Genomic DNA, 14,184 nt, shown 5'->3' on the forward strand with positions numbered 1-14,184 from the left:
CAATCTTACAGTGCTCTGATGAAGTAGTGTATGATGCAGGGATGTGATCTTACAGTGCTCTGTTATAGTAGTGTGTGATGTAGGGATGCAATCTTACAGTGCTCTGATGAAGTAGTGTATGATGCAGGGATGTGATCTTACAGTGCTCTGTTATAGTAGTGTGTGATGTAGGGATGCAATCTTACAGTGCTCTGATGAAGTAGTGTATGATGCAGGGATGTGATCTTACAGTGCTCTGTTATAGTAGTGTGTGATGTAGGGATGCAATCTTACAGTGCTCTGATGAAGTAGTGTATGATGCAGGGATGTGATCTTACAGTGCTCTGTTATAGTAGTGTATGATGAAGGGATGTGCTGCTGCAGCTACAGCAAAATTGCTGCTTCCAGTATCAACCAGGATGTTCAACTGCAAAGACAGAAAACATTGATGTAATTATCTTATGTATTAACATACATCACTTATTTGTAATTTTGTATGCATTAGTTTGAAATAGTTTTAGAGGAATACCCTGCATTAAATACAGCTTAAGATCCTCTGTGACATGATGTTGATTACCACAGAAAAAAAAAAAAAATTCCTTGGCTACAAAAAAAACAAAAACAAAACAAAAAAACACACATACATTTACAGTAATGTAGTTTTAATGGAAGTCCAGGGGGCAAAAGCAGAAATGTCCAGCTCCTTTAAACCTGTTGAGCAGTAAAATTGTCTAAATTATTTGGACTGCTTTATTAAGCGGATACATTGTTGGTTATGCATTAGCAATATAATTCCTGTGGGTGGAGTTATAGCCATGCAAGGATTGTTACGTCATACCCCTTAGCATATAAGAGTTACCGGGGTTATCAATAGCAATAACAGACCTCCCAACCTTGGAAATTCTTTTGAGTTTTTTGAGTATGTTAAATATTTTCCAAAGGTTAGCAGGTCTGCACAGTATGCAACAATACAGTTAGCCCACGGATCTATATATACCTTGGTTCCCTTTCAAGTATTCACTCTACATTGCGGAGCATTCACAATAGGAACTCATGCCCTTCTCCGAAATCCTGAAACCTTATAGGATAACGCCAGTTCAATAAACTGGCCAATTGTCGCTAATCTATGCAAATCGCATGCAAATACTGACAAGCCTGCGGGGAGTATAAAATGCGGCGAGAGCGGCAATTGTCTCAGAATCTTCTGCTTCATGCTGCTGCCATCGTTGAAGACGCAACAGAAGAAACAATAATTTCTTCAGCATTCGATGGCTACTTTCTGTAGGATCTGCGTGGGCCCCATCAGCCTGCCGAACACACATGAGCACTGCGTTGCCTGCCTGGGCCACGCTGAGGCTGCCTTTACAGACTCGGGCTGTGTCTACTGCATGGACCTGCCGGTTTGTGTCTTACGAGCTTGGAGGGGTATTGCTCATGGCCTGATGGGGATGAGGCCCACTGCCGTCTGTGTACCACTGGTGGGCCTTCCCTTTCCTCGGGACAAAGGTGACAACTCTGCCCCGGGCTGTTGTCCTCTGCCAACAGTCCATTCCCCCAGTCCTTTTCTCTGACGAGTGTTTTCGCCCACCTCCTGCCCTAGCGGACTTCATCTCCTTCTGCACTGATGAGGAAGAGGACTCCATGTTCATCTCGGCATCAAAGAAGGTCTGGGCAGCTGGATCGCCCTGACACCGATGGCACTGCTGATCTCCATGATGAGCTCACCAGGGTTCTTGCTAAGGTGGTTAAGAAACTTGACCTTAGCTGGGATGCTCCACAGGAATCTGCCAGGAGTAAACTTGACTTCTGGCAATTGTAGTCGGGCCACCACCAGGCCGCTTCGAGGAGGAAGTTACCATTCTTCCCGGACGTCCATGAGCACATGCACCTCAATCGGCCCACGTCCACACTCCCACGCAGTCTCCCTTCTCCCACATGGATGGGGCGGAAGCCCATGGATACGTGTGCATGCCCCCCGTCGAGGAGACCGTCACCATGCATTTATGTCCTCCTTCCGCCACGCTGGGCATGGCCCTCAGCCCGCCGTCCAGGTCTTGTAGGCTGACTGCCGACCTGGCTGACAAGGCCTACACTTCCGCTGGTGAGGCCGCATCAATGCAATGGCATTGCTGCAGGTTTTCCAAGCCAAGCTCCTGCAATCCATGTACGGAGGCAATGTCACCACTTAAGCGTCGAAAGACCTGTGTGCGGCGACAGACTTTGCGCTGATGGCAACTAAGCGCAGGCCATTGGTCGATCCATGGGCTTTATGGTGGTCCTTCACAGGCACCTATGGTTAACCCTAGCTGACCTGAAGGACTCTGACTGTAAGACGCCCCTCAACACGCCAATTACACCCTCCTGCCTCTTTGGTGACACCGTGGAGTCAGTGATTGAGTGTTTCTCTGAGGCTCAAAAGCACGTAAAGGCGATAAGTCATCTAATGCTATGACACATGTTCCAGCAGCATTCAAGATCATGCTCCTCGTCAACACCCCATTCTGCACAGAGAGCGACTAAACAGCCTGCCACACCCTCCTCGGTGCCCTGTCCTAAGTCGGATGTTCGTCCTGATGGTCTGGTCAAGAGGAGGAGAAAGCTTGCTGGAGGCCTGGCCCCCAAGCGCCATGTTCTGCATCATGTCCCCTTTGTTCCTGTAGGAGACAAATGCAATGTTCTTGTTTCTGTTTGCTCAATAAAAACACAAACACCCTCACAAAAAGAGCTGTTTCCTCCTCATACTATAGATACCGCATCGCTTGCCCTGGCTCAGACCCTGTCTGTGCCTGTTATGGCCACCCAGTGTTGTCTTCAACAAGTTGTTTCCCCGCCAGTACGTTTAGCCTCGTTGGGGCAAGGCATCAGTCTACGAACTTTGTTGCTAGCAATAGCGACTGGAGGCATTTGGCCGCTATGTCAGTTCCTAGATGCATGGACAGCTATTCCAAGCATTTCACACTGGGTGCTGGACATAATAGAGCGTGGGTATTCTCTCCAGTTCAGACGCAGACCACCCAGTTTCAATGGCGTGGTTCTGTCACTGACACTGCCTCGAAATGCCCCTGTTTTGAGACAGGAAGTTCAAAGCCTGCTTGCTATTTTGTGGTACCCAAGAGAGATGGGGGACCCATCTATGTGCGTTCTGGATGACAACACTGAAGCAGATCCTGGCATAAATCCATCCCAGGGACTGTTTTGCATTCGTACATCTGAAAGATGCATACTTTCATATTCAGATAGCTCCGCAACACAGACGCTTCCTGAGGTTTGCTTTTGAGGGCACAACATACCCCAGTACTCAGTGCTTCCTATCAGGCTGGCTTTAGATACTGATGTCCCCCCCTTGGCGAATCGCCCTCAGGAGGGACCTGTTGTCTCAAGCGAATGGCTCGATATGGCACCCCAGCCCGGAGCTGTGGAGCCTTCATGTGTGGCTGCTTCAGAGGTCCTAGAGGAGCCAAGTGCCCTGTCTCCCCGTGTGCTTGATACACTCACTGAGTGTTGTGCACATTCTACTAGGCGTATGTACACACTTAAATGGGGAGTGTTTGTGAAATGGTGCTGTGATAGAGACATCGACCCGGTGAGCTGCCCCGTGTCGGATGTTCTATGTTTTCTGCAGCACAGGCTGGACAGAGGGAGTCTACCGTCGACGCTAAAGGCGTATGTGGCCACTATTGCTTCATTTCACTCCCCGGTTGACATGCAAACGATCGGGAAGCACACGCTGGTGGTCAGATTTCTCAGGGGAGCGAGGAGATTACATCCCCCATGCCCACCTTCGGTGCCACCGTGGGACCTAGCGCTGGTTCTAAAAGCTCTCTCTCTTCGCCCGTTCAAGCCCTTGGAATCTATCACTATGAGGGAGCTTTCCCTCAAAACTGCTCTGCTTCTAGCCTTTGCCTCGGCTAAGCGCATAGGAGATTTGCATGCGCTCTCGATGGGCGACTATTGTGTTCGTTTTGGGCCTGGAGACTGCAGTGTTACTCTCCAGCCCAGACCGGGCTATGTGCTTAAATCTCTCTCCACCCCTTTTAAAGCGCAAGTCATTTCTTTGCCTGCTTTGTCTTTCGCGCCGTCGACTTCGCATGACGCCAAGGCTCGGAGTGCTGTTTGCCCGGTTAGGGCCTTAAGGATTTATATGGACCGCTCTGCCATCTTTCGACAGTCTGACCAGTCTTTATGTGCTTCAGTGGCCATTCTAAGGGACAAGCAGTTTCTAAGCAGAGGCTTTCTCACTGGATAGTAGATGCTATCGTGTCAGCTTATGCGAGCCAGGGACAGGAATGCCCTCTCAACATCAGAGCCCATACGATGAGGGCTATCGCCTCTTCATGGGCCTGGTCTATTTGGGATATATGCCATGCAGCTGGCTGGTCTCCACAGAATACTTTCGCCAAGGTTTTACAAGTTGGATGTGCCATCCTTGGCGTCTCAAGTTCTTTCGGTAAATCACTAACCTCACTTATCTTTCTTACTCATCTTATTGCAATGCATGCAATTGGGGAACAGTTTGTTACTGCGTATAGCTGTTGACACTGTGTACATTTTTATATGTGCTTTGTTACTTTGCACAGCGCTACCTTGCTATGGTTGTGTTTGCCCTGTATTCAGTGCAGCCGCTCATTTATTCTGGCCAGATGTCCTAATTTGGTATACCTGAGTTAAGATGTTCATTGGTCTAGCTATGCATCAGCTGCAGGGTTCCCTAACGGCATTGCTATTGGTTGGGAATTGTGTGCTGTTCTATCCCATGTTTGGTGTGGTCTTAGCCTTTAGTTCGGGCTGATCTTCACCGCTCTCACAGCGGGATTGTATACCGTTCCCACTGCGCAATGTAATGCTTTGCAATGTAGAGTGAATGCTTGAAAGAGAACATCTCCAGTTACTGTCAAACCTCAGTTCCCTGGGAGCAGGAACAAGACATTGCGAAGATAGCCGAGCTCGCTGCTTGATCAGTTTTGCAGCGTTCAGTCTTAGAATCTGAGGCAATTGTCGCTCTCAACACATTTTATACTGCCCACAGGCTTGTCAGTATTTACATGCAGTTTGCATTGATTAGCAACAATTGGCCAGTTTATTGAACTGGCATTATCCTATAAAGTTTCAGGATTTCAGAGAAGGGGAGGAGTTCCCACTGCGAATGCTTTACAATGTCACGTCCCCGCTCTCAGGGAACTGAGGTTACGACAGTAACTGGAGAAATTTTTAACCACAGTTTTCAGTTCGGTTCAGTCCGAAACTCCAGTACACTTCAATTAAAACTCCAGCACACTTCTGTACACTGTAGAAATACATTGATTATCATATGTCTACAAATTTATTTTAAGAGAAGTATTATTTTTATGGATTGGCCATTATTTAGTGCTAAAAACACATGTAATGTCTGTTTCATTCATACTGGATTCTAGAGGGCGCCCTCACGCAGAAAATCCACATATGCATCACAGAAATAATAGAAATCCTGATGTTCCAGGAAATCCATAATATGGACAAAGACATCCAGCTGTCACTGTAACTGAATAAAAATAAGATAGAAATGTTTTTAATGATAAAACAAAGACAATAAACACTCAACTGCGACAATGTATCGTTTCTCTGTTGTTCAAGCCATATTGGGTATTTTCATATTAATTATGTACTGTACATTTATGATCAATTGTTAATCGACATAGCCTTTTTTTTACAGTATAGAACATATTTTCTGCCTCATTCTGTGATAAGAAGCCACATCAGATCACAAAAGGAAGTGGAGGGGGGATCGAGCGGGATTTTGTGTTGTTGTCAATCTGCTGTCTCTTTTTAATGATAGGCCTTACGCATTTGTCAATCCTCCCCGCTTGCTATTTGGGGAATGAACTCAGCGCTCTGATTGGTCGAACTCTTCTTCTTTTGCTGTTGCTTGATTTGAGTACTGTGCGTGGACAGAAGCGCAACCAGGTTTTTGCGTAGTTTAGAGTAACGAATCGTACCAGTGTACTTTGAGGTCAAAATGCATACCCGCTACGCAAAATGCATACAGGTTGGCAGGTCTGCAATAATAGCTTATACCCTTCTGGGAAGGTAATTCACTAGATGTTGGAACATGCTGTTATTTGCTCCCATTCCAATTGATCCTGAATGTATTAAATGGGGTTCAGGTCAATGCTTTTTTGCAGGCCAGTCAGCTTCCAGACTCACGTGCACAGAGGTATTGTCATGCTGGAACAGAAAAGGGCTTCCCAAGCTGCTGCAATACAGTTGAAAGCACCCAGTTCTCTAGAATGCCATTTTATGTTGTAGCATTAAAATTTGACCTCACAGAAGTAACTGAAAAAACCAAACAAATAAATAAATAATAATAATAATAATAATAATAATAATAATACATTGTCTTCTATCTAAGCAACAAAAAACAAAGAATCTGACAAACCATTATTAGATTATTTTAAAAATAAACATAAATAATCAAATGCTTGATTTTAGCAGATTATAAATGAGTGTATGTATGAACCATGTTGTGTCATAATGAAGTAAATTATGCAAAGCTTTGGTTAAAATACAAATTGAAAATCACAAATTTTCAGAGCCCAAAAGTGTGTGCAAACAACTATATGGTATTGTTTTAATTTATATATATATATATATAGAGAGAGAGAGAGATTTTTTTAAATACCTAAATGTCAACCACCTAAATACCATCAAGCGCTGCTGGCACAGAGCCCTCCAATTTAGCCTCTCCACACATATGTTTCTGTTTGAAACACAGTTGGAATAATGTTGTCGGAGCGCTGGTTCAACGAGGGGGAACTAATGAGATAACAGAGCTGTGCCATCTCACCCAGTTGCCAAAGAGGCCATTATGGGCATTCCTCATCGTTAACGCCATCATAATATACACACAGATCTGCTCCACTGCACTGATCCTAACAGTTTCATTGAAAAACACTTAAACTCTTAAACCCAGGAACACATTTTAATGGTGTGTCTGAATTAAACATTATGGAAAATCTTGAGTTGTTATTAAATAATGATTTTTACATCTGTTTTAAGGAGGAGAAAAACTGAGAAAGGCCCCAGCTGTTTGAAATTGAATTCCTTTTTGTCTTATGTGTTTAGAATTTATATATATATATAAATAAATAAAGACACTGGTGTCCAACTATCTGGAAATGCTTAGAAATAACTATAGTTATTTGCCATTTTTATTCTTACTTTACATAACATATCTATACAAAAAATACAACTCTTCACAATCATGACAAATAATCATGGTTTATATTACTGGTTTGTTCATGATTACAAGGGTTTGTAAGGTCAAGTCAAGCACAATGCATTGAGGTATACAGTACCCATTTGCTGTTGTAGCAAATGCAATAGGTAATCCAGTTATGCATACAGGAAATTTGCACACTCTCCACATGTAACCAATGATAATGATCGGCTATTTATACAGGTTATTTATATTATCCTTGAAGTATATTTTAGTATACTTTTAAAAAGAGTACTTATGTTTTCGGACCCTTATATAATTTATCATAGTTTAAATGTATACTAAATGCAATTAGTTAAATTTTTTTTTGGGACTCACTTAAGTAGCCTAGTATGTTAGATTATGTTATTGTCTTTGAAGTAATATGTTATTGTCTTTGAAATATGGATAAAGTGTACTGCCAAAAGTACTGACAAGCATTTATAATAAACTAAAACATATTGTATGGTCATCTTTATTCAAATTTGTATGTCATGTATTTGAATATATTTGTAAAACAGTTGTAATGAGGAAGTTAAGACATTTAACATAAGCTACATTAACTTTAAATGTAACATCAAATAACACACTACAGTTAAATTATAATGAAGTACTATACATCTGCTTTAGTATGTTAGTCAACACATCAAAGTAAGCACACGTAGGACAACAAAAGCTTATTAAAGCCTAATGATTTAAACTGTACTTTAAAGTAAACTTTTAATTTGACGTTGTGAAAGTGTAAAAGTGTATTTAAGTGTATTAAACTTTTAAGTGGCTTATAAATAAAATCTGCAAGTACAGTTTTTTTTTAAATATACTTTTAAGATTTAAAGTACACCACAAGTGCACATTCAATACATTTAAGCACACATCTTTTGCACAAGGGTTAAACATTACAAATCATGGTTATTCACATTAATAAGTAAACTGATTAGATGAACAAGCAGCAGTCGATAACCTGTCTGCTTTGTAAAGTATTGTGGAAACAGAATGAATATGTTATTGCAAGCATAGACCTTGTTTTTGCAGGGTGTGAAAGAAATTCAAGAGGAATAATCTGCTTATTGTGTTTAGAGACATTTTCCAATAAGCAGAAACTTGATCAGAAACTTGTTATTGTGTGTAACTCCTCATTCCTTGCCAGCTTTAACTCAAGACGATTATTAGCACAAATGCTCAGACAAACAGCACAAAGTACAACCATTGTTTCTCACCCGGCTACAATCACGGTCTTCAATATAAACTGTTTGTGGTAACTCATTTAAAGATCACCATGCAAAATATAATTGTTATTAATTATTATTTTTTAAGCAATGTAAAAATGCTCTCGACACACAGCAGCCACGATAGCGCTGTACTGATATAGGCTTATGTTGCATTTAATTTTTCCTTTTTTACTCAAAATATTCCCAAACGTGTTAACCATATCAAGAAATATCTCGATTCTCAAATATGTGCAAGTAAAAGCATTTTGCACCTTTATAGATCATGTCAGTTGGTCTATAACGGGAGATGGGCAACATAGCCTAATGTTATCTATTAACTACGCATAAAACCCATCTTTTTACTTAAGTTAGCCTACCAGATATGGGTGTCATGCCATAAAAATATTTTTAATACGACTGACTTTATATTTAACGTGAATTTAATAAAAATATTTTAAGTTACGACAAGAAACGACTAAAAACACATCTGTTCCATCTTTATTTGACCCTCTAACTCTAGCACTTTCTATTCTATTTTAATTCTACTTCATCTATTTATCTTCTTTTTAATAAAAAAATAAATTAACACTAGCTTTTTGTCCTCATTTGTAAGTCGCTTTGGATAAAAGCGTCTGCTAAATGATTAAATGTAAATGTAAGTTACAGAACATTTACATTAGCCATCAAAGAACATTATCATTGACTTCAGTCTAGCCAGAGTTCAAGCACTCTCAAAAATTCCACTGTGAAATGAATAATCTTCTTACATCGTTCGCACATCTGCACTTTGTTGTTTCTGATGAGAAATAATTCACCAGAGAGCGCAATTCAGTCAGCGAGTGCGCACACTGAACAAAACACCGGCGTTTCAGCGATGACTCATCTGAACGCCTCTGATTGGTCATTGCATTCATAAGCTCAACAGAATCGTGTGTGATTGGTTATAATGCGGCTAGCTGTAAAAACGCGTCTGTGTCTGGCTCAGCACCAGCCAAAACGCGAACTCAGATTTGATTTTAGCAGCTGGGGATGTGCTGCACTGAATGTTCTAATCACACCAGTGTGATCGTATTAAATATAAAAATAGTATTCCCCCTCGTTTTGAATGGGCATGATCAGTGTTGCCAACTGCTTTCAATTGAAAGTAGCTAAAACTGGTAGCTAAATGTCATTAGATGACATCACAATGGCAAATTCACTGATCTATATAAAGATGAACGTAGATCAGTGGGCAAGATGAGAACTTAGATAAGGTTTGTCCAAGCAGTTACTATATTTGTCCCTAAACTTTTGAAAAAAGTCTCAAAAGGGGCGGGGAAGTCGCTAAATTTAGCTACAAAGTAAAATCTAGCCATGCTACATTCATGACTACTGGCTACTTCCAGTAAACATTGAGTCTGTCCGCGACAGGGCCCTGGCACACACATAGCCTACTCCTTTTGGTTCTGGGAATCTGGCGCCTTCCCTGTGCTTGTCTCTCCCCGTATACTCCTCCTCACTGCGCTCCCATGGCTTCTCTACTGGTGAAGCGGCTCTAATCACCCCTATCGAGGTGGCTTAGCTAATTGGCAGGCGCTCTGTCACTGGGAGCGCATCTGCTACCTGTTTGTACCAATTAGCAGATGTGAGCCACTCCAGTCCGATGCCTCCGCACATGCGACAGATTCTGCAATTAGTGGCTCGTTTAGAGAGAGCGCCTCAATTAACATGAGTACCCTTAATTACATATTCGCAGAGGATGCGGGAAGATCCTGGCCTCTCGCAGTTCACCTTGCTCATTCAATTGTGATGAGATGAGAGAATAAACATGATGTTCAATGACACAGCAGATTTCATTATAATATTTCCAGAGAGACACGCCATGTGATGAATCATGATCACTTACATTGAAGCTTGATTTATACAGAAAGAGGAATGCAATTACAGTTATAGCAGGGGTTTAAAATGCTTCTACCTGACAATGACTTTCAAACGGAATTTAGGTAGTGGTGTTTGCTTTGGTTGAACCCTTCATTTTTGGCGTTAGGGATTTCAACAAAGCTGAATCAAAATGCATTTTAATGTTTTGGGAAAAAAGTCAAGGTGATTAAACTCTCGACAACATGATAAAATGAAAAGCCTCATTAAAAGAATGAAATTCTAGAAAAGAAAAGTAATACGGCATAATCTTGTATTATTATTTCTTTAACAAATTTAACAAAACTGCTTCACTGCTTTGATTATTAATATTTGAAAAACTTTTGTGCGCCAAATCAAAGTCCTGTAGTGCAACCAACATGCAGACAAGGTTAATTGGTTAGTTCAGGTTGTAAAATGTCATGTTGTGCAGCTCCTAAAAGTGTAGGCCTGATGATATTTATGAATTAATAATTTGTGATATTTGCATTTATAGGCCTATTTAAAACACATTTAAAAACTTTTCCCTTTGTATAATATATATAATATATATATATATATATATTGGCTAATTTTTAGATGTACAGATTCTTGGAATTGCAGGTACATGTGTATACATTCTTCAGCATATTTATGAAAGTTATTATGAATCATAATCTGTATCAATCTCAACATTATTTGTATCTGCATCTGCGGCTAAAACTGGAAGTGGGCTGGGCTTAAAAACGGAAGATATTCAAATTAGACGAGAAACCGTTTTAAATGTAATTCTGTACTGTTCATAGTTTTTAATACAAATATGCTAACTCATACAAAGTAAGTTGACTCTCTTTCAACATAGCTTCTGATGTTCATTCATGTTTATTTTGTGCTACAACTAGTAGTAAAAAAGAAGAGATGATGCGTCTACAGCAATCTGTCAATTGCATCACTAATGTTGTGCTATCCCTGGCTCATCTGCTATCCAAGCAAACACAAGGAGTGACTGTCTAGGCCGAATACATAAATACATTGTAATATTCACCTCAACTATTCTGCCATCTACACATACAACACATTTTTTAAACACATCTAATATTAATTAAACTTTTTTTTTTTTTTTGATAAGAAAGAGAAATTGATAACGGCAATACCAACTAACCATAAAGCCTTTACAGAGAAGTGGACACACACGTCTGCTTCAGGCCCTAATCTGAGTCAGCTGCTCTCATCGAGGGGCCCACTGTCATGTGAACCCATGTGAGTTGGCTCTTACATATTCTCAGCACAAAGATCAAAGGCTCTTTGGTCTCCATCCTGTGCCCAAGGCATCTCATAGAGACTTTCACATCACATGCTTCTTGAACTGATATGCTTTTAAAAGCATAAACACTGCTTTGAGATCAGCCTTAGCCTACAGTACCCATCTACTCTGATGTTTAACAGCTGATCAGAAATCAGCTGAGTTTTAAACAAGACTGTGGAGGGCAAACCATATGAAAACTGTTAAACCACATGTATGTATGTGGACACTTAAATCACACAAATGTCTTGATGTAATTTAATTATATAAAATATTACACATTTTCTCAAAATTATAGTAACTTAACTCTTCTAACTTGACTCTCCCAAAGTAATTTTAATGGACGTATGAGAGGTTATTGGTGGTCAGATCCTCTCAAATTCGCGACAATGCAACGACATTCATTTGCTCGTGCGACTTAAATGTGCAGATACTTTTAAGGCCACTGTATAATAATGCAGAATCTAGTTTAAATATTTAAAAGTTCCGATGTAACATTACCATTGTCTTAAATGGAGACAGTTACAAAATGAATAAATGTCCCGTTACAAAACATGCCACTTCATACAAAAGGAACAATGAAATAATTGAAAAGTATCAAAATGTTGAAAAATATTCAAGATAAATATTTAGCCTAAATAATTTAGGCTAAATATTTTTAGAGGTATCAACATGTTGAAAAATGACATACCGTTTGTCCCAGAGTCCCAATGACCATCTGCATGTAATATCCCCTACCAGAGTCTCCTTTTAAATTATTGATCATGTCCAGAAAGTTGACGATCCCAGCTGGATCCGAAGCCAGGGAAAGACCACTCTCCACTGCGCTTTCAATCTTTCGCAAAGGCCTGAGGTCCAGCTGCACAGACGCGTTGAACTTCCCCGCAAACATTTTTAAAGGTATTTTAAACACTGAATGGGACATCCAGAAGGAAAGAGAAAGTAGCAGAAGCCCGTAGAGCCGCATCTCGCCAAACTTCACGTTGACCAGACAGACAACACTCAGCTTTGCTGTAAAGTGCAGAACTCTGTCATTGATAGTTTCATTCTCATTATTAGTTATGGGAATACTATTCGGCAGAGAGTATGTGAACCAGACAGATGCCGCAGGGATATAAAGTAGCCTATGTGTGTAATGTTCAGTTGATAACTTCCTGAAAGAGCATATGACGGATATGACGAGCATATCCAAACATTCCAGCATTTAACTAGGGCCAGAGGCACGGGAGAGAGAAAGACTACTGTTGTGTCTCAAAAGCTTGCGTGCTGCGGCTGCTAGACAGCAGTTTGGGGCGGCTATAGGCTGAGAACGCTAACGGAACGCGACGGTGAAGCTTAAAATGCCGTCTACTCTAGGCTATCTCCAGGTGTGCACTGTTTCCCTTGAAAATCATATAGAAAGTCCATAATTAATAGTTCTTTAAGACACCCTGTTAACTTGACTTGAGGTTAAACTAGGGACTAAAATGATCTGGTAAAATAAACCATTAGTTTAAAAGTTATTGTAAAAAATTAATTACACTTTGTCTGCAGGGGCCGCGCTTGTGCATACCTTAATCAGATACTTATATATATTAAAAATAGGCTGCACGAGCAGCAGTATTATATCCACAATTCTCTTTACATTCAGCCTATTGTCTTGCAGTACCATCGATAGTCAGATGAGGGCATAGGTTACCGCTCCCTCACCTAACAAACTGTGGCGGTGAATGAGGGAGATTATCGGAGTGAGCAAGCTAACTGTTTACAGTCCAAATCGCCTTTACTGGAACATCGCTTCCTAACCTTCGCCGAACCCTGATTGGAACAAGACTTGAGAGGCAAGACAGAGAACCAGAGCCAACCAAGTCAGAGCTAAATGCACCGGTCCTCCTTATAAGACAACACCCATCTTTCACAGCACCACTGCCATGTTAACACAGCCCCTTCAAACACTTTTGTGTGTAGAGATGGTGGGTTGTATAGCATTTTATATTTGGTGTAATTTAGTCATCATAATCGTTTGAAAAACGATAAAAATATTTACTGCCAAAACAATAAGCTTAAAATAAAACATATAAACTAAAAATAATAAACTCAATGAAAAACAATGCAGTAAAAACTTGTGATCACTGTCGTTGTGTATTTATCTTTAACAACCCTTACGAAAAAGAAGTTTATTCAAGTGTGCTATTAGTATACTTTCGTGGTGCATCTGTTGGCATCTAGCATGGTGATATTGGGTATTGTGTAATTACAGGCAGGGAAGAGGAGTTGGACAATCTGCAGGGATTAAGGCGGAGAAAGGAGGGGGATGTGTGTGGTATTGACCTGTCCACAAAGTTCATTTCCATCTTGTCCCAGCCTGGACCCTTTAGTTTGCAGGTGATGGGGCAGAATTTGTGGGTTATTAAAGCAATGATCCAGTTCCAATTGCAGGCATGCAATTACATTTCCTGTGAAATCTTGCATGTCTCCTTGGAAGTTTTAGAGAAGATCTCAACAATGTCTCAATTTGGCTTGCCAAAATACCAAAATCTGCAACAAAATATCAAATTTCAAATTAATCATATTCTTCTTAATGGTGAAGTCCACATTAATTTTATAGC

At 40.7% G+C, this 14,184-nt stretch overlaps 1 protein-coding gene across 1 annotated transcript in view; it reads right to left on the bottom strand.

Annotated features, from left to right (window-relative positions):
• LOC107747683 (beta-secretase 2-like) overlaps positions 1-13,008 on the bottom strand; it is a 23,198-nt gene extending 10,190 nt beyond the window's left edge. Inside the window, exons 1-2 of the mRNA XM_016562277.1 lie at positions 12,288-13,008; positions 318-406 (exon numbers count right to left, since the gene is read on the bottom strand). Of these exons, the coding sequence (XP_016417763.1) occupies positions 318-406; positions 12,288-12,800 (602 nt within the window). The 5' untranslated portion in view covers positions 12,801-13,008. The remainder of the gene's footprint in view (positions 1-317; positions 407-12,287) is intronic.
• Positions 13,009-14,184: the final 1,176 nt, after the last annotated feature.

Source organism: Sinocyclocheilus rhinocerous, unplaced genomic scaffold (genome assembly GCF_001515625.1).
Source record: "Sinocyclocheilus rhinocerous isolate Xijiao unplaced genomic scaffold, SAMN03320098_v1.1 scaffold2274, whole genome shotgun sequence".
Taxonomy (NCBI): domain Eukaryota; kingdom Metazoa; phylum Chordata; class Actinopteri; order Cypriniformes; family Cyprinidae; genus Sinocyclocheilus; species Sinocyclocheilus rhinocerous.